Source organism: Heloderma suspectum, chromosome 11, assembly GCF_057233095.1.
Source record: "Heloderma suspectum isolate Gila_16-S chromosome 11, 16-S_ref, whole genome shotgun sequence".
Lineage (NCBI taxonomy): Eukaryota > Metazoa > Chordata > Lepidosauria > Squamata > Helodermatidae > Heloderma > Heloderma suspectum.
The window spans coordinates 12589836-12615280 of NC_139468.1; the positions used below are offsets into that span (position 1 = coordinate 12589836).

General features: G+C 45.5%; 1 protein-coding gene across 1 annotated transcript in view; it reads left to right on the forward strand.

Moving 5' to 3' along the window:
• Positions 1–25445, forward strand: part of CCDC33 (coiled-coil domain containing 33) — a 286225-nt gene that overhangs the window by 105458 nt on the left and 155322 nt on the right. Inside the window, exon 6 of the mRNA XM_084816877.1 lies at positions 21421–21554. Coding sequence (XP_084673003.1) covers positions 21421–21554 — 134 coding nt within the window. The remainder of the gene's footprint in view (positions 1–21420; positions 21555–25445) is intronic.

Genomic DNA, 25445 nt, shown 5'->3' on the forward strand with positions numbered 1-25445 from the left:
CAACTGGTGATGTCACTGAGTGCGCAACAGCTTCCAGTTCTTCCCCTAACCCTCAAAGTGGACCTTCATCCTCATGTGCTTCTCCCACTGATCTGTCTGTTTTGCTGCACTGGTGTTAGCAGTGGGATGTAGGAGTGGAGGGAGGTCTCTTCTCCCCTTCGCAGCGGTTGGCATACTGTTAAGACTGCAAACCAGGCATTTGGGAGCATTAGGAAATATTATTTTCCCAGTGCTATTGATAGGTGTCAGTTGCACTGGGAAAATTATATTTCCCAGTGCTCCTGACAACTGGCTCTCCGCAGTAGCAACACAGCAGGTGCTGGAGGAAGGAGATAGCTCCCTTTCTTCCTCCACTGTACTGCCAGTTCCAGCAGCAATCCAGGTAAGTGTGTGTGTGGCCAGGTAAGGGTGGCAGGGCTTGTGTTGACTCAGAGCTGAAGAAGCACTTCATATTTGAGGTGAGCATTATGAGCCTCCAAGACTTGTATTTCCATGCCAGGAAACATGGGTTTGTTAACCTCACTTGTAATATAAGTTCATGGCCAATCATAATCTGGCCAGTCATAATATAGGGTGCCCTAGGTACCACCCAGGATTGAATAGCCATGACGTTTATAGGAGCTAAGACAACAGTTTGCATAGCTTTGCAATTTTGAAATGTGACACTTTTTTGCAGTCTGAGAGAGTTGTTAAAAAGTAGATGTTCCAGGCTTAACTGTCATGACTGGAATCAATCTTCTTGACCCAGAGTTTCTGGTTAGCCTTTTCTTGCCTCAGTTCCTCACCAGCTCTACCCTTTCCCTCAAACCTCATTCTCCACTTATGTTTCTTCTTTCTCACGAAATTGCCTACTTTGCACCCTTTCTTCAGCCTTCTTGATTCTGAGCTCCCTGTACCTTAGCTTCCCTATATCCCAACATTTTTCCCAGTTCTCAAGACCTGCCCTGGCATGAGGTTTTAATACCAGCCAATCTGATGATTTCCCCTTCCTTCACAGAATCTGGACTGCAAATGCTTGACTTCTCTGAAGAACTGGACATTCCATGCCACCCCAGTGCTCAGCCAATCAGTGTCCAAGGCTTCACTGCCACAAGGACAGCACAGTCTTGGCGTTTGTTTGGACTGGTTTTCAGTGGCTGGAGTTAAGCAGGGAGTGGGTTAGTTTTTAAGTCTGATATTGTATTTTTGTGTTGCAGTAAGTGTTTTACATATGGATTCTCTATCAGACTTTTGCTGTATTGTTTTTCTCTGCCCTTGTACCACAAGTAGGCCACAAGGCATGAGATGCAGCATGCACATGCTGACTTCCTGTCTAGAGATCCATTTTTCCTTCTGTGTTTTAGCAACCTGTACAGTTCCATTCTGTAAGGCTTGGCCTGCATGTCTTTGTAAGGCCACCTGGGTGTGTCATCTCATGCCATCCCCGGCTTCAAGGCCACAGTAAAACTTTCACTAATTGGGATGAATGAATTCAGTTGAGAGTCGGTGAGAACTTTCTGCCCCCCCGCCCAAACCCAGATAGATTGTTTCCAGCTAGCTCATGATCTGCTAATAGGGATCATCGCAGATTTGCTCATGGATTTCGGTTATAAAACAGGGAATGGGGGAGATGCCTTGGTCTTTGCTTGCCGTTATTTTGCCCTGTCCAAAGTTTGCTTTGGATAGCTTGCTTTCTGAAGTCCTGTTCTATTGAAGACCAGTGCCACTATATGGAACCTATAGACAGATTTAGTCAGTTTTGTTGTTTTGCCCTGTAAGTATTGTTCCCAAACCTTGCTCTGGTCCTTTTGTATGCTATTCCCTTTCATAGAACCATAGAATAGTAGGGCTGGAATGGGCCTATAAGACCATCGAGTCCAACCCCCTGCTCAATGCAGGAATCCAAGTCAGAGCATCCCTGGCAGATGGCTGCCCAACCTCATCTTGAATGCCTCCAGTGTGGGAGAGCCCACCACCTCCCTAGGGAATTGGTACCATTGTCATATTGCTGTAACAGTCAGGAAGCTTTTCCTGATGTTCAGCCAGAATCTGGCTTCCCTGTTTCCTTTCTGTAAGTAAACTTACCACCTATCATACAGTAACTGAACGTGTGTGATTCATTCCAATTGGCCTTGTACCAAGTCCAAAGCTTTCCTCTTGGTTATTGCTTAAAGTTTCAGGCTTTGGGCTTTGAAATAACAGGTGCCAGATTGGCTCCTTGTTTTATAAGCCTTAGGGGTGTCTTATAAAAGAGTTTCCTGGCTCAGGCTAAGTTGGATATAAGGGGTGGAGGCAGCCTACCTTGCTGGGCTGGTGTTCAATCTAAGCAGCCTTTTGTCCCTGTCTACATTGCTGGGAGTTAGGGTACTCTCCCCTTCCTCCCTTCAGACTTCCTATCTCAGGGCTCCTCTCAGTTTCCCTTTGGAGTGCAGTTTGATTCCAACCAAACACTACTTCTGTGCAGTCATTCATGCACAGCTGATGGTGAGATGTGTCGTTCAAGTGGTCAGAGAATCACAGAGCTTTGGGCTTTTTATCTTGTCCTGTTCAATACCCTTTCGGTCATTTACTGTTGCATCATGCAAGACCTATTCAGATTGAAAGGAGATTTTGTTCAGTGTGACGGCTGCTTGTAATGCACAGTTCCCAGCCTTTGCGAGGCCACTGCAGTGACATCACCACACGGTGTAGTTTGAAGTTTCTTAGTGTTTCCAACCAAGTAATGAAATTAATGATGGCTGAACATTGCCACTACCCACCCCCCACCCCAGCTTGATTTGGAATCAGACTGGGGAGCTACTCTTCACCACCACAATCCCAGTCCCAAAATTCAGATCCTATCATATTTCCAGTGACAGTTGGAATGGGGCCAAATGGGGTTCAAATGCCTCCCCTGTCCCATGAGCTCCAACCCTCAGGGGCAAGGAGCCTTTGGAAATATAGTTTCCAGGTCACCTGACAGCCATAATAAGGATTCAGGAGCCCTGAGAAAAGTACATTTCCCAGGATCTTTCATCCCTGGGGTGCTACCATAGCAGTGTTCAAAGCATGAGCAAGGGAGGAAGGCACAGGTGGTCTGCCTTGGTTTGAGTCCAAACTGGAGAATAATGCAGGGGACAGAATTCCCTGATAAGACCAAAACTCCAGATAAGGACCAGAATTCCTGATAAGAACCTTCAATATGGAAGGGGAAGTGGGCTTAGGTGAGGACTGTCTGTATTGTTCACTTGCCTAGGTGTATTGTATCCTGCAAACTACTCCACGCCCAACCAAGCTTTATAGGGAAACACAAATAAAGCACAAAAACACTAGCTGGAAATGGATTTCATTGCCATGCACAGTGAGTTCTCTGAGCAGCAGAGATGACTGCATGGTAGAGGAATAATCAGATTGCTCTGTTGCATGGTCAGATCGATCTTCAGTGAGGGAGGTGTAAAATGGGAGGGAAGGAAAGCTACACTCCTCATCACATGCAGAAAATTGATCCAAACGTGCAGTAGAACAATTGGACGGTTCACTTTGCCAGGGATCACAAACGGTGATGTGCAGAAAGAGCCAGGGTGAAGCTGGAGCTCGGCGGCTGGATTTTAGAAAGTGCAGGCCATCTCTAACAAGAGGTCATTGCACAAACTTGGCCAAGTCACTCATAGCCTCTAGAATCCATTTGTAAAATGGGGATTATCATCCCCTGCCTGTCCTCATAGCATTATTATTGGGGATGTCCATTGCTTGGAAATCTGGCCCTTTGGGGGCTCGACAGAGTTCATTTGCGAGCCGAGCCACAGGGTTTCCCTGAACTCTGGGACTTTTCATGTGTTTTTTGGTGTGTGTCTCTCTCTGTGTGTCTATTTGCACAAATTGCAGCTGAAATTTGTGTAATTTGCGCAAATTGCGGCCGTACTTTGCGCAATTTGTGTGAATTTGTGCAAAATTCAGCCATAATTTGCACAAATAAAAAACCATACACATAAAATCTGCTAACTGGCCTGACTCACTGGAGACTGAGTCACGTCAGTTAGTGGAAAAAGGACCAAAGTTCAGGAGGCCGAGCCAACAAAAACTCATCAAACTCCACCCCCACAATGGATTCCTCCAATATCTCTAATTGTTATACACACAAAAGCTCCTGAAGCACTTTGCAAATGACATTGCAGGATAAATGAGAAATTGTCATGGTGTTGCAGGTTGCTGTATGCCCGCAATCAATTTTGGCACACAGCTGATGAAAGGATTAGTACCAGTTCCTATGCTGTCCAGAACTTTGCTGTGCCAACCTCACAACTTAGTATGCCAACTGTGGTGGAGAGAAGCGATTGGCACATCCTTGCCATTCCCCCATGCCTGGAATGACATACGCAGCAGAATGAGGTTTGAATAAGGTGGGGGAGTGATGGGGTGGTAGAACGGACTGTACCACTTTAGACAGCAGGTGGGAGATACCACTTTTGGATAGGGCTGTGCGTTTCTTTTGGAACAAATGAAAAGAAAACTGAGCCGAATGAGTCCCATTTGGTTTAATTTCCATTCATTCAAAATTGGACACACAGAGTAAATATGGATGTGAATAGATAGATGTTTTGGTTCTCTCATTTGTATCCTTTCATACCATCCAGCAGGGGACTTACCTGTCTCTGGTTGCAGCAGCAGGAGCTGAGTTTCATGGTCACTCCTGATGGCTGCCATTTTTCCCCCAGAATGCCCTGGACACTGGGTAATTCTAGGGCATTCTGGGGTGGGGTGGGGAGGATGGCTACCACCAGTGAGGGCTACCATTCTGTTGTGGTGGCTGCCATTTTTTGCCACAACACCCAGAAATGATGCAACAGCAAGGACATTTGAAGAGAGCTTTCTCTTCAAAAGACATTTGAAGAGAGCATTCGAAGAGAGCTTCGGCTATTGGGCAGTATAGAAATGAAATAAATAAATAAATAAGTGAGTGAGTGAGTGAGTAAATTAAAAGAACTGAGGTACAAAGGCAGGCAGGCAGGCAATGAATGAGTAATGAAACACATGTTATTTTTGTAACTGAACAATGTGACTGTTATTTTTACAAATGGATAGTGAAGCAAATTTCTTACAAATGAAAATAAATGGCAATATGAAATGGTAAAACAAAATCTATGTATGCCCCTACTTTGGAATGGTCTTTTGGATAAAAAAAACCCAAAACAATTTGGGAGTGGGGGAAACTCCTTGCAAATAGAAGGCTGGCAAAGCAGGGGGATGCCTAGGTTAATACCCTGTGTTGGTTTTCTGTTTGCAGACAGTTGCCAAACATATAAGAGGGCATTCAGCAATGTGACCTTGCACTCACATGGTACTTCTTCTTCTTAAGGTGCCATCTCCTATCAGAGGTTAGCTATCATTACAGCTATTTTCGTTTTTGATGCCACTGCACTGAATAATTGTAAAGAAGTACACCTAAACCATTCCCTCAAATTGTTTAACCATGATGTTCGTCTTCTTCCCATTGATCTTTTCCCTCCCGTTTTCCCTTGCACAATAAGTTGGAGTATGGTGTATTTTTCACCTCAGATATGATGACCAAGAATGTTCTTCTCTTGGTGGTTTTTTTGTTGTTCTGTTTGTTTGCTTACTCTGCATAGTACGTTCTCATTTGTTACTCGATCAGTCCATGGTATCTTCAACATGCATTGGTATATCCACATTTCAAAGGATTAGATTTTCCTCAGATGGTTCTTTGTAAGTGTCCAAGCCTCCATTCCGTAAAATAATATTGAAAACACATAACATCTTACAACATGGTACAGTCTACTGTAACATCTCAGCATTCTCCATCCTCCTTCTGTTGCATGTGTAGACCCAGACAGGGTTGATATCCCCCCCCCCGATTTTACTCTCGGTAGGGTTAATGCAGGCGTGTCAAGAGCAGAGTGCTTTGTCTCCCCTCCCTCCGCACAGATACACAGAACACACACACACCTTTTCCATTCTTATCTTCATTGGGACTCTAAGCACGTTACCATTGGAACAACCCCCCACGGAGCTCATTATCACAGGGTGGATTTTTCTCTCCAGCCCTGGTGGAGTTCAGTGCTAAGTCCCCTACCTTCTAACACTGGCTGCCTCACTTGTTTCCTGGCCGGGCTCGCTGCTTTGGCTGTGGGTCTTCTTGTTTCTTCTTGTTTCCTTGGTATGCACCGGGTGAGTTTGCAGAGTCTTCAGGAGGGAGCAGAGCAAAGGTGGCAGGAAGAGGAAGAGAAGTCTGGAGAAAGCGTGTTTAGCATTCAGTTGGGATGGAAGGTCAATCAGGATGTTGCTTGGAGCACATTACACTCAAATGTACTTCCTGTAAGCAGATAAGCCATGAGTAAGCATGGATGAATCGGTCCATTTTGGTTTCTCTTAGTTTCTTAGTTTTCTGAACATCAGTTCAGTTTCTCATGAACTTTGAGAATTTTTTCAGTTTTCAGTTTGGTTTGTCCTGAATGTTAAGATCCCCCCCCCCCGCCCCCAGTTTGCATGATAATTCATATGCAGTTTTGTACACATTTCTCCTAATGTATGCATTTTTGGATGCAATTTTGCTTAATATACATGTTTTTGAAAAACATTTCCTAATATAATGCATTTTCAATGTTATTTTTTAAACCAATATATGCATTTTTGTGTGCCCTTTCCCCTAATATGTTATTTATTATTACATTTTTGTTCCAACTTTTTTCCTCTTGCAAAGAACCCAAGGCGGCTTACATAGTCTCCCTTGCCATTTTATCATCACAACAACCCTGTGAGGTAGGTTAGGTTGAGAGTCATTGACTGGCCCAATGTCACCCACTGAGCTTCATGGCCAAGTGGGGACTAGAATCCAGATCCCCTGAATCCCAGTCACACATTAACCACTACAGCACACTGGCTCTCCAGTGAAGGAAATCACATCGCTACAGCAGCCCCTGATAGGTGGCCATCCAGCCTCTGCTTGAAAACCTCTGACAAATGAAAGCCTGCCCTCTTCCAAGAGAGTCTGTTCCAGTCAAACTGCTTGAATCATCAGGAACCGCATCTTAACGTTTCATCAAAATCCCCTTTGTTGAACCTGTTGGTTTGGGTCCTACCCCCTGGAGCCTCCTTCCCCTTCAGATGTATTGGACTACAACTCCCATCACCCTGCTGGCAGGGGCTGATGGGACTGTAGTCCAAAGCACCTGTGTATGCTCGGCACTGTATACAAAATGTGGAAATAAAATACACATGTTCACGCGTGTGAGTGCGTGCACACACACACACACACACAGACCAGTGCAATGGCGGATTCCTAATGCATTGATTTCAGTTTGGAAATAAAAGCAGGTCATTTGGATCTTCAAGATCTGGGGAGAAATTTGGATGTGAATTTGGGAATGATGATACCTATTTCAGTGAATGTATCTCAAGATAACAGAGCTGGCAAAAATCTCTTTCTGGGAGCTTGGAATGCTTCTGCCAGACCGCGGATTCTGTTGGGGAAAAGATGGCCCATCGGTCTGGACTGGTACAAGGCAACTCTTTATATATTCCTCTTGTGATGAGGGCTTTGTGAATCAGCAAACCTCAAGCTCACGGATGTTCTCCAACTTCCAGCTTGAAGCTCAGTCTGTATCAGATTGCAAACGTTGTGGGTTTTTCCGCATGTAAATTCGTGCATATTTTCATGAGCATTTCCCCAAACGTACACATTGATCATGCACATTTTCTCCCATCAACTAAAATGTGTCTGTGCACATTTTCAATTGTACACAAGTCTTTATGCACATTTCCCACATGTATGCATCTTTCAAACACATTTTTTTGTGACACGAATCGCATTGCAAACTCCAGACTGCAGATCACCTTCGGGTCCGTCTTCAGCTCCAGGAGGTATGAATTAGATAAATGCTGCCCCAAAATGGTCTGAAATGAATTTCTCACCCATCCCTACTTGCAGCACACCATCTCTGCTTCAAGCAGTGCAGTGTTCCTTCCCACACGCTGGCCCACCACGAGCTGATCGGTAAGGCAGGTACAGCAAGTGAGACTCAGGGCCACGGCTGTGTCTGAGCCTGCAGTGAAACATCTTCTTGTTCCTTCCAGCAACTGACTCAGAGCAAATGAACAAGTTGTTTCCTCCATTGCCAGGCCAGCAATCAAAACAGCCAAGGCACTTGGCCCATTTGGCCCCTTCTATGTCTTTGGATTGATGTTCCTCCTTTGATTGGGGGGGGGAATAGAATTTCTGAACAGGCCCTGTTGATCATCGCCTGCAGCTCACCTGAAGTGGGGTCAGTTTTCTTTTAGTCTGGGGCAATTTTGCATGCTGTTTTCCTTCCCAGCCTTATGCTGTGAGTGCGTTGGCCGTGCATCTGCTGAGCTGCCAATACCTGCCCTCCCATCACGGTGGAAGGAAGAGGGGAAGGCATCCTTTCATTCATTATTGATGCACTAGTGGTCCAGTGAGCTCTTTTGGGGATGCAGAGCAGAGAGGGGAGGGGACAAGATTAAAGGGGGGGGCACGTGATCAGGTGGCATGCGTTTTCCTAGAAGGTGGAAATGCTGCCTGAGCTAACACAGGGCCAATTACTAGATGAAATGACAGCAGCTATACTTAAGAGGAAAGAACAATAATAAAAAATAACTTGAAAGGGGTGGGGGTAGAGAAGTTGCAGGTCAGCCGTTCCCCTTGGCTTCTAAAGCAAGCTGCCCATTAACACACTGAGGGTGGGTGTGCCATTAAAATAGTCTTCCCGGCAATGGGTTATGGCAGGGCTGTTGGATGGGCGATATCAAATGGCTTGTAAGAAATGGTCATTAAATTTTCATTGGCTGATTTCTCGGAGAGGAGAGGAGCCTGGGAGGATTGGGTCATGGGGGGAGGATGAGAGGCAGCAAAAGAGAATTTGAAAGGCAGAATAGCCCAGAGCAGCAGCTGGGGAGATTTGCAGGAAAATCTCAAGGACAAGCTCTTGTCCATTCGTAGGAGCCAACCACTCAACCATCTGGCATCATCGCCTCTGCAAGGAAGGCGACAGGGCCCCGCGGCTGCCACCTGAGTCCCTGTTATTTCACCGTGCAGTTCTCGGAAGAGTCCCACAGACTTCTTAACTGATGGGGGGGGGTTCCCCACCGGGCTGGAAAGAGGCTCACACTGAGAATATCAGGGCTACAACGTTGAGTGGAGGAGTCAGTTAGGTTAGTCAATTAAATCAGCAGATTTTAAAAAATAAGAATTTGTTATTCTTTTTAAGAATGCAGCTGTGTATTAAAACTTCAGATGGCAAATTCCCATCTTAATAGAAGCGTTCCCACTTGTGTGTGTGAGAAAGCTGGGGGGCGGCATGGCTTTTCTAAGAGGGCACATGGTACGACCTGTGTACGTCATCTAAAATCAACAGACATATGCTTACTTTTCATTAGCATGGTTGTTCCTTGAAAGCACATTTCTGCAGATTTAATCAGTTCATCAACTAAGGGTGCAATCCTATGCATGTCTTAGACAGGAAAAAAATCCTAGAACTCCCAGCATGCCCCAGCTGGCTAGGAACAATGGGAGTTTCAGTCCAACACATCTGGAAGGCATCAGGTTAGGGAAGGCTGGAGGTTTGGGTCTTTTGTAGGTCTTACAGGTTCTCTGGCAGACAATGGTGCAAGGGGAGTGGGCATCCTTTGATAACATATTTATTCTAGGGATGTATGAGAATTCCATCTTTGCCTGTAAAACATGCAAGCATGCCCTGTTCGAAGCCCTGAATGTGAGCACAAACACGTCTCTTCTGAAAATATTTGCCAGTTGTTGAGCACATGCTTATGTTGATCTCATTCTCGATTCCAAGTTAGATTAGTGCAACTTTCCTAATTTGCACATATTTCCTAATTTGCACAAATTTCCTCTGTAGGCTGAATCAGAACCACTTTAGTCTATGTAGAAAATTGGCACAAATTTGGTGAGATTTTCGTAAATCTCCCATTCGATCGCTGCGTGACTTGCGCAAGTTCCCTGTTCTCTCAAAGCAAGCAGTGATTGCGAACAGAAATTGGGCATGAGACGAGTGGTGAGATGCTGTTTGGAGAATCCTAGTGATGCCGAACATGTTTGCCCATCCCTAGATGTATCCTGTCCAAGGAACTGAAGATGGCAACCATGCCATCAGCCACCTTGCCGAACCTTCAGCAACCCTGCTGAAGTGAAGCAGGGTCTGGGTCTGGTCAGTGTCTTGGATGGGAGACTGTCTGGGAGAGGGACAATAGGAGAATGGTAGAGCCTATGCTTTGCATGCAAACAGCTTCATGTTCAGTCCCTATCTCAGCTAAAAGTAGATCAGGTGGCAGGTCATGTGAAAGACCTTTGCCTGAGTCCCTGGAGACTTTCTGCCAGTGAGAACAGAGGCCAGGGGTCCTCAACATTTTTGAGTCGGTGGGCATATTTGGAATTTTGAGGGAGCATCATGGGCACTCTCCCAAAATGGCTGCCATGGAGGCACCTTGCCCATTCATAAAGTGGCTGCCATGGTGGGCATGGCCAGTCAACTCTCATTTCCCAGAAGGAAAACTGATGAGACTACAGGACAAGCAACTTCCCCAAAAGCCTCATTACAAGGCAGAAGTAGGGGAGCTCCAAAACAGAAAATGACTCTTTGGAACCGAAATAAAGATGGCGCTGGACGGCAGCACTTCAGTTTGAAGTAAGCCAGCCCCACCCAGTTAAAAAACGAAGAAGAAATAAATAAAAATCAGAAGGGGCAGGGAGACTGGCGGGCACCAGGAGAGGGATCTGTTGGCACCAAAGGGTATCACATTGGAGAACCCAGAAGTAGAAAATACTGGTATGATCATCGTCATCATCATCCCGCCTTTTCCCCAATACTGGGACTCAAGGCGGCTTTACAACGTTAAAACTTGTACAAGTAAAACCTATGAATAGAAGTATAAATAGAAGTATACAAAAGTTAAAAATATAATTAAATCATCAATATTATTAAAATTGTATAACATATCAAAACGTTAAAAGACAACAAGAAATATAGCATCCATCTGTCCTACTGTCACAGGTCCAGACTAGCTATCCCCAAAGGCCTGCTGGAACAAAAAAGTTTTTACCTGCCTGTGAAAGCATACCAAGGAGGGTGCCACTCTCGCCTCCCTGGGAAGGGAGTTCCAGAGAGCCTTGGGGTAGCCACTGAGAAGGCCCTCTCCTGTGTGCCTGTGATAGTGGCGGGATGGTGAGAAGGGCCTCCCCTGAAGTTCTCAGGAGGACACAAGTAGGCTCATAGGGGAGAATACGGTCTTTCAGATAACCTGGACCCGAGCTGCCTGTATAGGGCTTTATAGGACATGACCAGGACTTTGAATTGTGCCTGGAAACAGACTGGGAGCCAGTGAAGTTGTTTTAGACAGACAAGTAGTCAGTTGTGGTATAAAGTTGAAATGTGCACAAAATTGCTTAGGAGTTTTATGAAAACTTAAAGAAAAAAACCTCTCAAAGTTCAGGACAAACCAAACTTAATCCCTAGTACAGTGTGACCTTTATGCATTCTGCTACTCCCAGCACTCTTCTCTGATGAAAGATATAATTTCTGATCTACTCTGGTGCTAATTGCCACAATTGTAGAAATTGCCATGGACTCTGCAAAATTCAAATAAACAACATAAATGGATAATTATGGAAAAGCAATATTTCTATAACTGCTGGCAGCTTGGCAATTAACACTCGGGCTACTGCTAGTGGTGCGATTTCTGAATGCTTCTTGATGAGGGTCCTTAACACTCCCCCCTCCCCGCCTTGTCCCCTTTCTCTCCAAGTACCTGCCTACCTTCTTCACCATGCCTTCAGGGAATTTGTATTTGGTACATGATAATAGGCATTCGTATAACTGGATAGCAACGGGCATAATGAATTCTGTCTCCAGGGAACCGAAAGACTGTGGCTGAGAGTGAAGTGTAAATGATGGAATTGATTAGATGGATCAATATGAGTCCAAAACTAGGGATTCTTGGAATCCGGCCTCATTGGGGTCCGTGGCAGAACGGAGCACTCACCTCCATCTCCGCGCAGAATCCTTCTGGGTCGGATCCATCGCTGCTTTGATCCTGAGGAGCCAGCCATGTCCCTGGTGAATGTCGATATGGCTGGCAGCCGTTGCCATGTCATATTGCTGTAAGTCCGGCTCTGGACGCAAATGGCGTAGTGGGCGCCATTTGCAGCCGTAAAACTGGTAGATTAGCCTAAATGCAGCCATAGGCTAATCTACCATTTAGGCTAATCTACCAGCTTTAGGCTAATTTACCAGCTTTACGGCCACTACGCCATTTGCGTCCGGAGCCTGACTTACAGCAATATGGCACGGCAATGGCTGCCGGCCGTATCGACATTCACCAGCGAAGCGGAGCTGGCGGCCGGCTCCACAGAATCAAGGCAGAGTGGAGCTGGCCTGGATGGATTCCGGGGGGGGGGGAGGAATGGATTGCCTCCCCCCTGTAGACCCCCCCCCCCGGAACGGGGGAAGTGATCAGTCCATCCCTATCCAAAACTGGAAAGAAGTGGGTATGGCAGGCCAGTGAAAAATAGGTTAAAATTAGATGTTTCCCAGTAAGGATAGAGCAGCCTCACGTGAACATGGTATCCTCTGGACATTTGGGATAACAACCCCATCATCCCCAACCACTGGCCCTGCTGGCTGAGGCTGATGGGAGTTTTAGTCCAAATGCTATGAAGGGTGCCATGTTTTGGGAGGGGGCTAGGACAGAGCTGTAGATTTTCCATTATCCACCAGTGGTGTTGCGGTCAGCTTTGAAGGTGTTCAACATGACTGCCCCCTTGGCCAAGTAGAGTCCAAAAATTCAGGCAGCAGTGTGGATTCATATCAACCAACCAGTTCCAGCTGTTTACATCTCCAGCAGGAGCAGGTCTTTGGTAAAGCAAATGGGTCTTAGTTGCCCATTCAAGACCAAGCTATCCCAAAATACTTTGCATCACAACAGGGAACAATATATTGTTGTTGGGGAAATTCATTCTCTTCCCACGCTATGGTGAGGATTGCAGCTAAGCTCAGAGGGAACAGGGAATTGGGGGGGGCAGATGACATCAGCATCCCTGCTAATCAAAAAGTGCACATGCTGCATCCCTACGAATCCTGGTTCTACTGCATCACAGTCATCCACACTAGCTGTACGCAGTAATGAACGTTCAAGGGTAGGGAAGAATCATGCTTCATGTGCCACATGAATGGAACAAGTCATTTCACTTCATTCATTCATTCATTCATTCATTTATTTATTGCATTTATATCCCGCCTTTTTTCCTCTTGCAAGGAACCCAAGGCGGCTTACATTATCCTCCTCCTCTCCATTTTATCCTCACAACAACAACCCTGTGAGGTGGGTTGGGCTGAGAGTCTGTGACTGGCCCAAAGTCACCCAGTGAGCTTCCATGGCCGAGTGGGGACTAGAACCCGGATCTCCCGGCTCCCAGTCCAACACTCTTGCCAGTTGCCACTACACCACACTGGCTCTCTTTCCTCTGGCTTATTGCTTTATCAGAAACGGGAAACTGGGAAAGATGCTCAGAGTCAGCTTTCCCAAATCTTCCAAATCCCAGCCAATGTTCCTGATCCCTCTGGGATAGGGATACTTGAGGATTTTGCGTGGCCCACATTTTGGTGCGAACCATCCTGATCTGCACTTCCCAGACAAATGTGTGGATCAGAATGCATCTCATCATTTGGATTTTGCATTTCCCTGAATGCTGTGGTGTAGTTCTCAGCTCAAAGAACATATCAAAAATGGGAATAAACCCTTTTTTGTTTTACAATAAAGGAAGATATAAAAATGCATGGATAAAATGCATTTAGAATTGGGTACTTACAGTGAAAACGCATTTAGAATGCATATTTTGTGAAAAAATACATTAAATGCATATGTAAGTAGAGATTTTTGTGAGGATTTTTTAAAAAGCATATATTAATGCAGAAATGGGACAAAATGAACATATGTGAGACTGACATGGACCAAAAATAGGCTGATCTGCCTATTCCTACTCTGGACTGTTCTCTTAAATTATTTCGCTTACAAGTAGGGCTGCTACCTAAGTACAGAAGTTGAATTAATTGTCTATGTTTTAATCTATTCCTTAATAGATTACATTTGCATAAGAAGAAAACAATTCTTCTGAAACGGGGTAGGGGGAAGCATACGTTGTGTACGTCATTCCACAATCACACCAACTTTTGAATGTTCTGTTTTTCTTTTCTGACTGCAATAACACCCAACATTCCATGGAAACTGAGCGTCCTCATCAAACTCTTTGGGGGGAACTAACTTGTAGTGTTTTAAAGATTTTGTTTTGTATTTCTGCAAACCTTGGGGCAGATTTGTCCATCCCAAGTTTAGATTTGTAACCATTTTGCAGTGGCCATTTGCTTCTCTCGAGAAAAAAAAGATGACAACCTTGAACTAGCTGCATTTCCTTGTCTCTCTTCAAGATTATCAGCAAAAGGCACCTCAAAATTCTCCACTGTATTTGCTGGTAGAGATACTTGGGGGGAACATTTCAACAAATTTATCTTGCGGGGTCAGAATAAATTCTCCAAAATTTTCTCAGGGTGAGAATCCCCATTAGTAGTGGCATTAGCACAGCTACTTTCTCATTTCCTAGATTTATTTGGGGGAGAGGGTTGCTGACACTGCAAGCAGCAACTGTGTTGGTAGCCAGTGTGGTGTAGTGGCTAGAGTGCTGGACTGGGAGTCTGGAGATCTGGGTTCTAGTCCCCACATGTCCATGGAAACTCACTGGGCGACTCTGGGCCAGTCACAGACTCTCAGCCCAACCTACCTCACGGGGTTGTTGCTGTGAGGATAAAATGGAGAGGAGGAGGTTTATGCACACTGCTTTGGGTTCTTACAGAGGAAAAAAGGTGGGATATAAATGAAATAAATACATAAATACATAAATAAATAGCCTGGGGTCCATTTTACATCTTCCACAATGTCCTGGACCTACCATCCTTCTGGGTCATGGGGTGGGGAGAAGAAGGCAGCTGCCACAAAAAGAATGTTTGGAGAAAATTCTGCAAAGTGGCCTGCTTTGGGGAGTGGGGTGTGCGACAAGAAAAAGAAAAACTTCAGAAATTTTCTCTGGAAAATCTCTTCTGAGAAATCTTGGCTCAGTTCTACTGTGATTTGACCTTCCTATCGAGTTCTACCTCAGAGCAGCTTCTGAGTGCCAAACAAGCCTATTAGCCTTGCCACTTGAATACCTGGCTACTCTCCAGTTCTGATTGGGTTTCCTTGGCAACACTGGAACCACTTGATACTTTGCTCTTTATGGGAAGAAGCCAAGGTGAGCTGGCAGGGGGACGCCCCCCCCCCCCCGAGATCAGTAACTACAAAACTTTGCTGATTGAGGTTGTCCAGTTTTGGCTCTTTCTTTTATGGAATCTCTTTGGATACCTTTTCTCTTAATGTTGTGTGAAGTTTAATCTTGAACTGCTGGTACCTGATAAAACATTGCTTCCCTTTTGTCCCCATTTTTGCCTTTGTGGGATGTGATAGTGTTTAGGGTGAGCACTAGAGTTATAGAATCCTAGAGTTGGAATTGTGCTCTCAAGGTCAACCAACCCCTGCTTTTATAGGAAATACAGTAGTCCAGCATCCACAATAGGTGGCCATCCAGCTCCTGCTTAAAAACTTCTAAAAGCAAGAACACCCATTACCTGCTGAGGCAGTCTGTTCTACTGCTAAATAGCTCATGCCACCTGGAAGTTCTTCCTGATGTTTGGCCTAAATCCTTTTCCTTGTCAGTTGAACCCACTGGAGCAAGAAGAGACAACTGAGCTCCATCATCCATGGGTCAGCCCTTCAAATATTTTGAAGGGCTGTCTTGTCACTTCAGTAGTCTGTCCTCCAAGCTAAACACACCCAATGTTGTTGACCTTTCCTCATAGGGCCGTCTTCAGTCCCTCACCATCTTTGTCTCCATCCTCTGGGGATGTCTCAGTTTCTTGATGTCCTTCTTAAACTGCTGTGACCAGAACTGGACACAGCCATGTGACTGCTGGATGAAGCAGAATAGAGTGGTACCATTGCTCTTCATGATATTTAGAACTGTTATTCTTCAGAGTTCATCTCCCCCACCCCCAGGGTCTCTAGAAGTTAAATAATGGAGTATGGAGTGGCTGCATCATGTCTCTACTGGACATGTGTGCCAATGCACGTGTAGGAACACTAAGGCATACTATAGCACTCTGCCTACCATTTTGTGGCTTGCACTTGCTGTTGTATATTTTGAACAGTTGATTATCTGTTCTAGATTTCTCTAGCACAAATACCCAGAGAGCAAACACCTGCTTGGCTTTTAAATGAGAAGAATGGGAGGCACTGTGGCTCAGTGGTAGAGCGCCTGCTTTGCATGCAGAAGGTCCCAGGTTCAATTCTCAGCATCTCCAGGTAGGGTTGGAAAACTCCTGACTGAAACCCTGGGGGAGTCAGTGTTGGCAATGCTGGGCTAGATGGACCAAGGGTCTGAATCAGGATAAAGCAGCTTCCTATGTTCCTCAATGGGTGGAAGACATTCTGTTGCAGAATAAATGTGTTCAGCAGGTTTTCCAAATCTACATCTGGTACACAGTCAGTCAGTCAGTTGATTTTACTGTATATAACCATAGGTTCTTACAATTTTGCAACAACAACAACAATAACAACAACAGACAAACACAGAAAGGAAAAGGTTGACTAAGCCTCTCAAATCAGTTCATCATGTGCACAATCTATAGCAAAAGTTTTTAGGACCTTTGCTCTAATCTTTTTAGCAGCCACTGCAAAGAAGGATATTTGATTAGTTATATAAGGATCCATGTCTACAAGCAGTCTACACATCTGCTCAGCCAAAGGTCTGTCAGGCACGCCTCTCAACAGGGGTGCAAGAAATCTTTTCCTGAGACCGGCATACAGTGCGTGTGTGTGTGTATATATATATATACATATATATATCCTCTGTTTCTGCAGATCCATATATACAAAGACATTGAATTATGGGAACATTTATATACCTTCCATCCAGATATGCAGAAGTCATAGTCTGGAAGCATAATTCCATAAATGTGTTCCTTAGCTCCAGGTGAGTCAAGGAATTAAGATAATTTGAGAAAGATCACTCACCCTTGTAAAAGTTGTATCGCCTGCTCAGTCCCGTTTGTTGGATGGCTTCCACATCTTTATTAGCATCCTGCAAGTATAACCCATTTTTATGTATGTTAGTCCTATGTAGAGTCAACCCATTGAAATAAATGGGACTTAGGTTAGCCCTGACTAACTGAAGACCCAAGTCCCATTTATTTCAATGCGTCTTCTCTAAGTAAGGCTAACATTGGATACTCTCCCTGGCTACTTAAGACAGCCTTCCCCATCCTGATGCCCTCCAAATGTGTTGGACTACAAGCCCCCCATCCCCCAGCCACAGCCAGCCATGCCTCCCTTCTAGATGTAGACCTCTACCTGCCTTTGGGCTAGGAAAGGGGGAGGGTAATGTGAAATTAAACTGGGTGGCTGGAATGAGAGGTGAGCTCTGGGCTTGTGGTCCTTGAAGGCCCACAATCTACTCTTTGGCAGTTCCCAGGTCAGCCTTGTCTGCCATGCAGCAGTGGAATGGATTATAAGGCCTGGACCTTACAAGAGAATGGGCTGAAGGACAGGAAGGAGAGAAGGGGATAAAGCGAAAAGCCAACATTCAACCATCCTTGCTTCTCCAATTTCATTAAGAAGGCTTAAGGGTTTCACGTCAGAAAAGAGCCTCTGTTTGCCATTCCAAGGCATCTCAGATTTAGTGGACTCATGTTTGTGATTTAGTAGGATTACATTGTTGCTTCATGGTGGGTTGTGTAAGGTCCAGCTAGAAGCCTAGCACAGCCCTCTTGTTTGGAGTTACAACTAGGGATGTCTGTTGCTGGGAAATCTGGTTCTTTTTTGGCTCGATGGAGTTCCATGGTGTGTACAACTCACTTTGCATCTGTGAGCCAAGCTGTGGCTGTTCCCTGAACCCCAGGAAATTTTCTGCGCATTTTTTTGGCGGGGGGAGGTTCCACAATTTGCACAAATTTCTGAGTAATTTGAGCAAATTAGGCTGAATCTGCACAAATTATGCAAATTTGGCTGTAATTTGCACAAATTGCTCAGAAATGTGTCACACTTGCAGAACCTCCTCCGCCCTCCCCATGGACAAAATTCCTGGAAAATCGGCAAACTGGTCTGACTCACCACAGATTGAGTTGGGCACACAGTGGGAACCAAAGTGAAGTCCACGGGGCTGAGCCTAAGAAAAACATAGGGATGTACGAAAGTCACTTACCTTTTCACAGGGGTGCTTCGCGGCGGGGGGGAGGCGCTTCGCTTCTCCCCCTGAAGTTCAGGCGAGGGGGGGGAGGTGTCCCGCCTCGCCCGGCCAAAATTCAGGCCGGGGAGAAGCGCCCCGTCTCCCCGGCCGCGAAACAAAGTGTAAAAAAAACCAAAAAACCCGTGATAGGCTACGTAACGATTAACTTAGCCTATCACGGCTAGATTTCCAAAGTCAGCCGTGATAAGCTACGTAAATCGTTACGTAGCCTATCACGGGTGACTTTGAAAAAAAAAAAGCGTTCGCTTCCCACCTCGCCTGGCCGAAATTCAGGCCGGGGAGAAGCGCCCCGTCTCCCTGGCCGCGAAACAAAGTGTAAAAAAAACCCAAAACAAAACCGTGATAGTCTACGCAACGATTAACATAGCCTATCACGGCTAGATTTCCAAAGTCAGCCGTAATAGGCTACGTAAATCGTTACGTAGCCTATCACGGGTGACTTTGGGGAAAAAAAAAAGCGCGTACGCAAATGGCAGCGCCCCATGGGCGCCGCCATTTGCGTTCCTTATTTGGTCCCGGTAGTCTACGTAAAGATTTTTTTTTGCCCTTATTTTTGCCGTAGTATATGTAAATCTTTACGTAGACTACAGCGACCAAATAAGGAACGCGAATGGCGGCTCCCTATTGGCGCCGCCATTTGCGTACGAGTTTTTTTTTTCCAAAGTCACCCGTGATAGGCTACGTAATGATTTACGTAGCCTATCATTGCTGACTTTGGAAATCTAGCCATGATAGGCTACGTTAATCGTTACGTAGCCTGTCACAGGGTTTTGGTTTTTTTTACACTTTGTAATGGCAGTGGCGGCAGCCGGTCAGAAGACTGGCTGCCGCCCCCGCCCCCAACGAAAGGCCGACGAACCGCCGCCGGGACCCGCCGCCGGGAGGGACATTCGCCAAAGGTAAGTCCCATCCCGGGGGGGGGGCGGAGAATTTCACCGCCGATTTCGGGGGGCCAAATGCGTTGGCGCTCGGCCCCCCGAAGATTCGGGGAGAAATTCTCCGCCATCCCTAGAAAAACACGTCAAACTCTACCCCCCCAAAACAGATTTCTCTGACCTCCCTAGTTTCGACTGGTGGAAAATGTTTGAAAGTGATCCCTTCTGGACATTTCTGTGCTGAGATCCCCAAGTCAGCCTCATCTGTCAGTGGAGTGACTAGAAATGTGAAGGCCTAGAAAAAAAGTGAAAATTGGGAGTGGCAGGGGGAGGAAATGAGGGGAAAAATGAAAAACACAAACACAAAACACCAGCATTTTTTCTCAGGGACATTTTTTTTTGTCCTGGGGGTGGTGGTGGATGGGATAACCCAGTTTTTTGTTTTTAATTCCCCCTTTCCCCCTTTTTTCCCCCAAGCCTTCACATCTCCAGGAGGGACAAAAAGTCATACTTGTGATACAGATGGGTCAGGTTCAATCCCAGGCATCTCTAGTTAGGTTTACATAGCACAAGATGGAAAAGAGTTCCTGCCTCTCAGAGTATATCAGGGCTGGCAGAGAAGGTAGATCTCTGAGTGAATTGCAGGAGATCAGCAAGGATTCCGAACTCCAAGTTGTTCAACAATAGTAACAACAAAATGACCTTCTCAGGTTTGCGATTCAAATAGATCTGGAGGTTATTTAATCCAACCCCCTGTTCATTGGAGGAATCTTGCAAGTATAAATTCACTAACGGATGGCTGTCCAGCCTCTGCTGAAATAAGTCCAATGAAGGAGAGCCCACTACGTCCCAAGGTTGTTCAACATATTCCATTGTTGAACAGCTCTTACTTTGCAGAAGTGTCTCATCGTGATTAGCCAAAATCTGCTTCCCTGTAGTGTCCACCCATTGGTTCTGGTCCTGGCTTGTGGAGCAGAAGAACATCCTCCTCCCATCTGCCCACTCGGTGTATTTATCAATATTGAGCTGGTCGTCCACACGTTGTCAGCATTTCCTTTCAAGAGCAGATTAAAAGGGAATCCTGAGGAAGATTAATAGGACTGGTTTGCCCTCTCTGGCCTATTCCATTCCAGCTTGGCTGAACACAAGGAGCCAATGCACTGTGAGTGATTCATATTTTCAGGGTGGTTTCCAAAATTGGAAAGGGAGAAGAGTTTTTTTCCTTTCTTTTCAAACACAGGACAAATGAGCAAAGGCATGCATTTCAGTGGCTGTATTTGAGGCTCGGAAGAAATTCTGTGTAATGTTACTGGAGGATGATCGAACACCCTAACGTAATACAGCTGTTAGTTTTAGTGATGCAAACAGTTCCAGTTGAAATGACTGGTCCTACAGACCTGGCCATACTGGGGAAGGGCCATAACTCAGTGGCAGAGCCCTTGCTTTGCATGCTGAAGGTCCCGGGTTCGATCCCCAGCATCTCCAGGTAGGTCTGGGAAAGACCCCTCTGTGAAACCCTGGAGAGCTGCAGCCAGTCAGTGACCAAGAAGTCATTTCTGCAGATAAAGATTCAAAGATGGGAAAGAAGGAGTTGTGTCCATCAAACAGAGACAGCGATGTGGAGTGATTAGAGCAGGGTCAGTGGGCCCATTTGGAACATCGAGAGAATGTCATGGGTGCTGTCACAAAATGGCTGCCATGGGGTGGCTTGCTTGTTCACAAATGGGCTACCATGGTGGGCGTAGCCTTTTGGTGAGATTAAAAGAAAAATAACTTGCCTAAGAACCTAAGTACAAGGAGGAGGTGGGGACTGAGCGACAAAACACTCTTTGGAAATGAAATAAAGGTAGCCCTGGTGGTAAGCACTTCACTCCCAGTTGAATAAATCAATAAATAAGCCTCCTCTAAGGCTTAGTTCCTGGCAGTAAGAGCTTTAAGCTACAACATGCTTGTAATTTTTTTTTTGTAATTTTGGCTTTTGCCTTTGTAATTTGTAATTTTTGCCCTTTTGCCTTTGGTCCCACCCACCACTGGAATGCAGCCCTCGAGAGCTTCTTCAAAAATGAAATCAGCCCTTAGGCTGAAAGAGTTTCCCCACTGCTGTCCTAAAGCCAAAGGCCACCTCTGCTTCAATACGTGATGGTTTGTCGTCGGCTGTTAGCAACCCAGCCCTGAAGTCATGTCATGTTCCCCTTTCTTCTCTTTTCCTAGCAAAACCACCTCTGATGAAGAAAACAAACAGCCAGCCCAAGGGGTGACTCACACAACAGCTGAGCCAACACACTCTCCGACTTGGGAGGAGAAGGTGACCGTGGAAATCGACTCAGTGAAGGCAGGCGAAGAAGGTGTGGAATGCATTGGAGCAGGGGTGTTGAACCTCAGGCCCGTTGGCCATATGCAGCTTGCCCAATTTGGCCCTCTGATGCAGTGGAGGCTGGTGGCTCCGATGTCAGTGGGGTGGTGAATCTACTCTGGATTTCAGTCAGAACCAGCCAGAACTCTAAAGGAGCAAAGCACCATGGACAGCTCCTTTAGATTTCTGGCTGTTTCTGACTGAAACCCAGAGTGGATTCACAGCCTCACTGAGATTGGAGCCATCAGCTTCTATGGCTGAGACAACAATCCTGGAGTCTTAGGGACCGTTGGGTGCTGAGTATCCCACCCCCCTGGCCATAGATAGAGTTATGATCTCGGACTGGGAAAGCTAAGCAGGGATTCCCCACCACAACAACACACAACCCTCCTTGTCACCATGGAAAGGTCTGAGTCCTGACCTCAGGAAGAGGATGGGGTGGTGGTGGGGAGAGTGTTGATTGACAGGGCAGAGAGGGGAAAGGCTGTGGATCTGTAAAGGTCTCTCAGCTCCTGTCCTTGCCCCTGGCAGCATGAGACAGCTAAACAGGCTAAGAGGCCCGTCTAGCAGAAAATACTGCAGTGGAGAACAATGATGGGGGGAGTCATTGAAAAACATGTGTAGCTTATCGTGTCATGCCAGCAACAGCCTGGGCATTTGGCTTCTTGGAAATCTCCGCTCTCAAAGCCTTCCGTCGTTCAGCCATCAGTCCTGTAGGCTTGTGCTCTGAGTTGCAGTTCATGTATTAGTTCAAAACTGTTCACATTAAAATGCAAACTGAATTAATGACTCCCCCATCCCCAGCTAGAAACATAAAAAAAAAACAAACAAACAACAGTACAGGTGAGATTCTTTGGATACCTACATGTGATGCAATCCAGTATCTACATGTGATACCGGATTGTCTACTTGAAATGTTCCTGTGCAGCTTTCATGTAGGAAAACACAGCTTCTCCTTCCTCTCCCTGGGCGCCTTCCTTCCAGAACCATTGCCTACCTGATGGGGAAATGATCGCTGATAATTCAGACGTTTTTCCCAAGGCAGAGCCCATTTGCCCTGGCAACTTGATCTTTATTGCTCCAAGCTGAGCAATGTTATGTGGGTAATCGTAATAATGCTAATGGAATTAGGGTTTGTAATTAGATTAGCGCCCGAGTCTGGCGAAATGAAGCTAGCGGCAGCCAGTCGTACCACTCCATGTAATTCCATTACAGCTGTTGCTTAAGTGAAATAAAGCAGCATTTGATGTACTTCTCTACCTACCTTAGCCAGGAATGATTGAGAAAGACAGGGTCTGTATTCTTTCAGGGTCAGGTCCTTAATTGGTGTAAATCAAATTTGGAGGAGCTGTTCATTTACGCAAGCCAGGATTTGGGGACTGTCTTACATCCTCCATCTCTACCTTTGTTCTGGGAGTCTTGAATAGTTTAGCCAGTTTAGTCCATTGATTAAGGACCATTTCAGACATTGCTCTCAGACAGAGTGCCAAAACATGGGCTTTGCAATTGAATGAGTAATAAGGCACCATCAGGATGCTTCATCATGGACGTAGGTAGCCAGTCAGCCTGCGACTGAGCTGAAGGGATACATTTTTACTATTACTGCTACTGCTACTACTACTAGTAATAATAATACTTTTATTATTTTTATTGTTACATTTATAACCCGGCTTTTTTCCTCTTGCAAGGAACACAAGGCAGATTACATGGGCCTCCCTTCATTTTATCCCCACAACTCCCCTGTGAAGTAGGTTAGGCTGAGAGTCAATGACTGGCCCAAAGTCACTCACTGAGCTTCATGGTTCAGTGAGGACTAGAACCTGGATCTCCCAAGTCCCGGTCCAACACTCAAACCACTACACCACACTGGCTCTCAATAATAACCACAGTCTTATTGGGAGTTATAGACCAGGAAGCAATGCCACAGATTAAGAGGCAGTTATCTGATTGCTTTTCTTGTAATAGTGGGGATATTCCGAGTTAGAGCAAAACAGAAAAAATGCAATGTCCTCTATGGGGAGGGTCCATAGCTCAGTTGTAGAGCATCTGTTTGCATGCAGAAGATCACGATTCAATCCTCAGAGACTCCTGTTAGAAGAGTCAGGTGACCCTGGAATGCCTGGAATCCTAGAGACATGCTGCTGGACTGAATAGTCAATATTGGGCTAGATGGCAAAATAGTTTGGCACAGTAGAAGGCAGCTTCCTATGTTTCTACTATCCAAGGATGGTATGACAAGATCTGGGAAATATTTCAGCCCTTCTGAAAGGCGTAATTTTTCTCCTTTTCCCTCCCTGTTCCTTTTTCCTTGTATCTTTTTGAAAGCCTCGTGTGGCGCAGAGTGGTAGGTGGCAGTACTGCAACCGAAACTCTCCCCACGACCTGAGTTCAATCCCAGCGGAAGCTCTTTTCTCGGGTAGCCGGCTCAGGTTGACTCAGCCTTCCATCCTTCCGAGGTCGGTAAAATGAGTACCCAGCTTGCTGGGGGAAAGGTAGTCACGACTGGGGAAGGCAATGGCAAACCACCCCGCTATAGTCTGCCATGAAAACGCCAGCATAAGCAGGCGTCCCTCAAGGGGTCAGTAATGACCCAGTGCTTGCACAGGAGGAACCTTTCCTTTCCTTGTGTCTTTTTAGACTGTAAGCTTGCGAGCAGGGACTGTCTGGTTTTACTAATTATATATAAGCCACTGCAGGAGCAATTTTGGCTGAAGAGTGCAATGAAAACACTTTAAATGGATGGATGGATGGATGGATGGATGGATGGATGGGTGGATGGATGGATGGATGGATAGCTAAGATCTCACATGAATGAAAAGCTACAGCTAATCCCAGATTTAATGATGATTTTATAGAAAAACAGTTCCTGGCTCTAAACTGTAATCGACACTGCTAACTGGAAATACAAAAGATCACTCAGGTTCTCTGGAATAGTGCTTTATTGATTACAGTATATAAATTGGCCACTGTATTCTTTTATTCATGTACCCACACAATCCTTTGTTATACCTTGAACTATTCCTGACCATTCCAATTTCTTTCCATGATGTTTGTTTATTAATTCGTACACACTATTTCCCCCCTAAATTGCATCCCACATGATTCAGTTAACAGCACAATCGTATACATGTCTGACCAGAAATACATCTGACTGAGTTTCACAGCACTTAACTCCCGTTAACGAAGGGTGTGGCTATCTAGGGAACCCAGGGGAGATGGATTGAAACCCCAGGCAGATTGGATTTGGCCTACAGCCCTGTGGTTCAACACCATAAGAGCGTAAGAAGCAATCCCTCCAGGAATTTGTGGAGCACAAGCTTGCACAAAGGTGATGCAAGCAGACAGTAAGAGATGCAAAAAAGGATTTTGAAGAGCATATTGCTAACAACATCAAGGGCAACAATAAAGAATTCTTTAAATATATCAGAAGCAGAAAACCAGCTTGGGAAGCAGTTGGACCATTGGATGACAATGGAGTTAAAGGAATGCTGAAGGAGGACAAGGAGATTGCAGAGAAGCCGAATGAATTATTTTCATCTGTCTTCACAGCAGAAGATGTAGGACAGATACCTGTGCCTGAACTGATTTTTTCAGGAAGGGAGTCAAATAGTGTGACAAAAGATGAAGTTCTCAACCGTATTGATAAATTGAAAGCAAATAAATAAAGCACTGGGCCCAGCCCAGATGGTATCCATCCTAGAGTTCTCAAAGAACTCAAATATGAAAAAGCTGATTGTCTAACCAAAATAGGCAACATGTCCCTAAGATGTAGATATATACCAACAACCTGGGTCTATATCCAAAATGCTTATTTTAAATGGGCTCTGGGCTAAAATAGTAGCCAAAAAACAAACAAATGGGAGGGATGGGGGAGCTTTTGGAA